The sequence below is a fragment of the Pteropus vampyrus genome, unplaced genomic scaffold (genome assembly GCF_000151845.1).
Source record: "Pteropus vampyrus isolate Shadow unplaced genomic scaffold, Pvam_2.0 Scaffold245, whole genome shotgun sequence".
NCBI lineage: Eukaryota > Metazoa > Chordata > Mammalia > Chiroptera > Pteropodidae > Pteropus > Pteropus vampyrus.
Window position 1 is genome coordinate 210501 of NW_011889026.1, and position 948 is coordinate 211448.

Below are 948 nucleotides of genomic sequence, written 5' to 3' on the forward strand. Positions count from 1 at the left end.
CTCCTCTGCGGGGCCTCGGTGTCCCAGGGGGCGGCAGCACTCACCATCATTGACCACGGGCACCCACGTGTGCAGCTGGCCCTTGTACAGCATGGCGTCAAAGTGGCTGCACTGGACGTGCCGGAAGGAGGGGCGGCCGGCGGGGCAGCCGTGCAGGTTGCAGAGGCGCAGGCGTCTCCTCTCGCCCACGCAGTATTTGCCCTTGTACTTGGGCCTGTGGGGGGTGCGGGCGGGCCGGGCAGGTGCCCCGTGAGTGCCAGCCAAGGGCACAGCCGACCCGGGAGCGGGCCTCAAAGCGAGCAGCTCCTCCAGCACCCCGGACACCCACCTCTGCGCACGCCGCCCACCCTCGGGCTGTTTGTAAGGGTCTCAGAAGGCGGCCTCAGGAAGCCCCGGCTCTGCCCCCAACCTGCCGCGTGACCTTGGCCACGTCGTCGGCCCTCTCTGGGCCCTAGTTCCCTCATCTATAAAATGGGGCTGGGCCACCTCTGCAGAGAGCCCTTAAGAGGCTGGGACCAGCCGTGGACGTGGCCAGGAGTGGCTGCTCTCAGTCTCCAGCCCATGAGACCCAGCGTCCGGATAAGCCCATGTGTCGGCAGCTACGTTCTTGGTGGCAGCCCAGGTCACGCGGGAGCCCCCGGGGCAGCTCCCCCCAACCCAGCTCGGGCCTGCAGACCAGGACATGGGAGGGGTACGTGCTCGGCCAAGCCCAGGGCCCTGCATGGGGCTGGCTCGGAATCCACATCACCCAGGTAGACGGGAGACTGAGGCCCAGAGACAGGAAGTCACTCGCGTAGGGCCCACAGCACCCCTCCCTGCTGACCACGCCTCCCAGCTGTCCCTGGTCTCAGACCCACGTGTACCTCTGACGCCACCAAGTGGCTCCTACGTGCTTTACCTGCACCAGCCGCATTTACCCCCAGCCACAGCTCTGCCAGGTGGGCTCAG

At 67.5% G+C, this 948-nt stretch overlaps 1 protein-coding gene across 1 annotated transcript in view; it reads right to left on the reverse strand.

The window, feature by feature from the left end:
• The window catches only part of ADAMTS7 (ADAM metallopeptidase with thrombospondin type 1 motif 7), a gene marked incomplete at its 3' end in the record, with an annotated part of 31170 nt that overhangs the window by 16882 nt on the left and 13340 nt on the right, over nucleotides 1-948 (reverse strand). Inside the window, exon 10 of the mRNA XM_023520034.1 lies at nucleotides 15-214. Within this exon, the coding sequence (XP_023375802.1) occupies nucleotides 15-214 (200 nt within the window). The remainder of the gene's footprint in view (nucleotides 1-14; nucleotides 215-948) is intronic.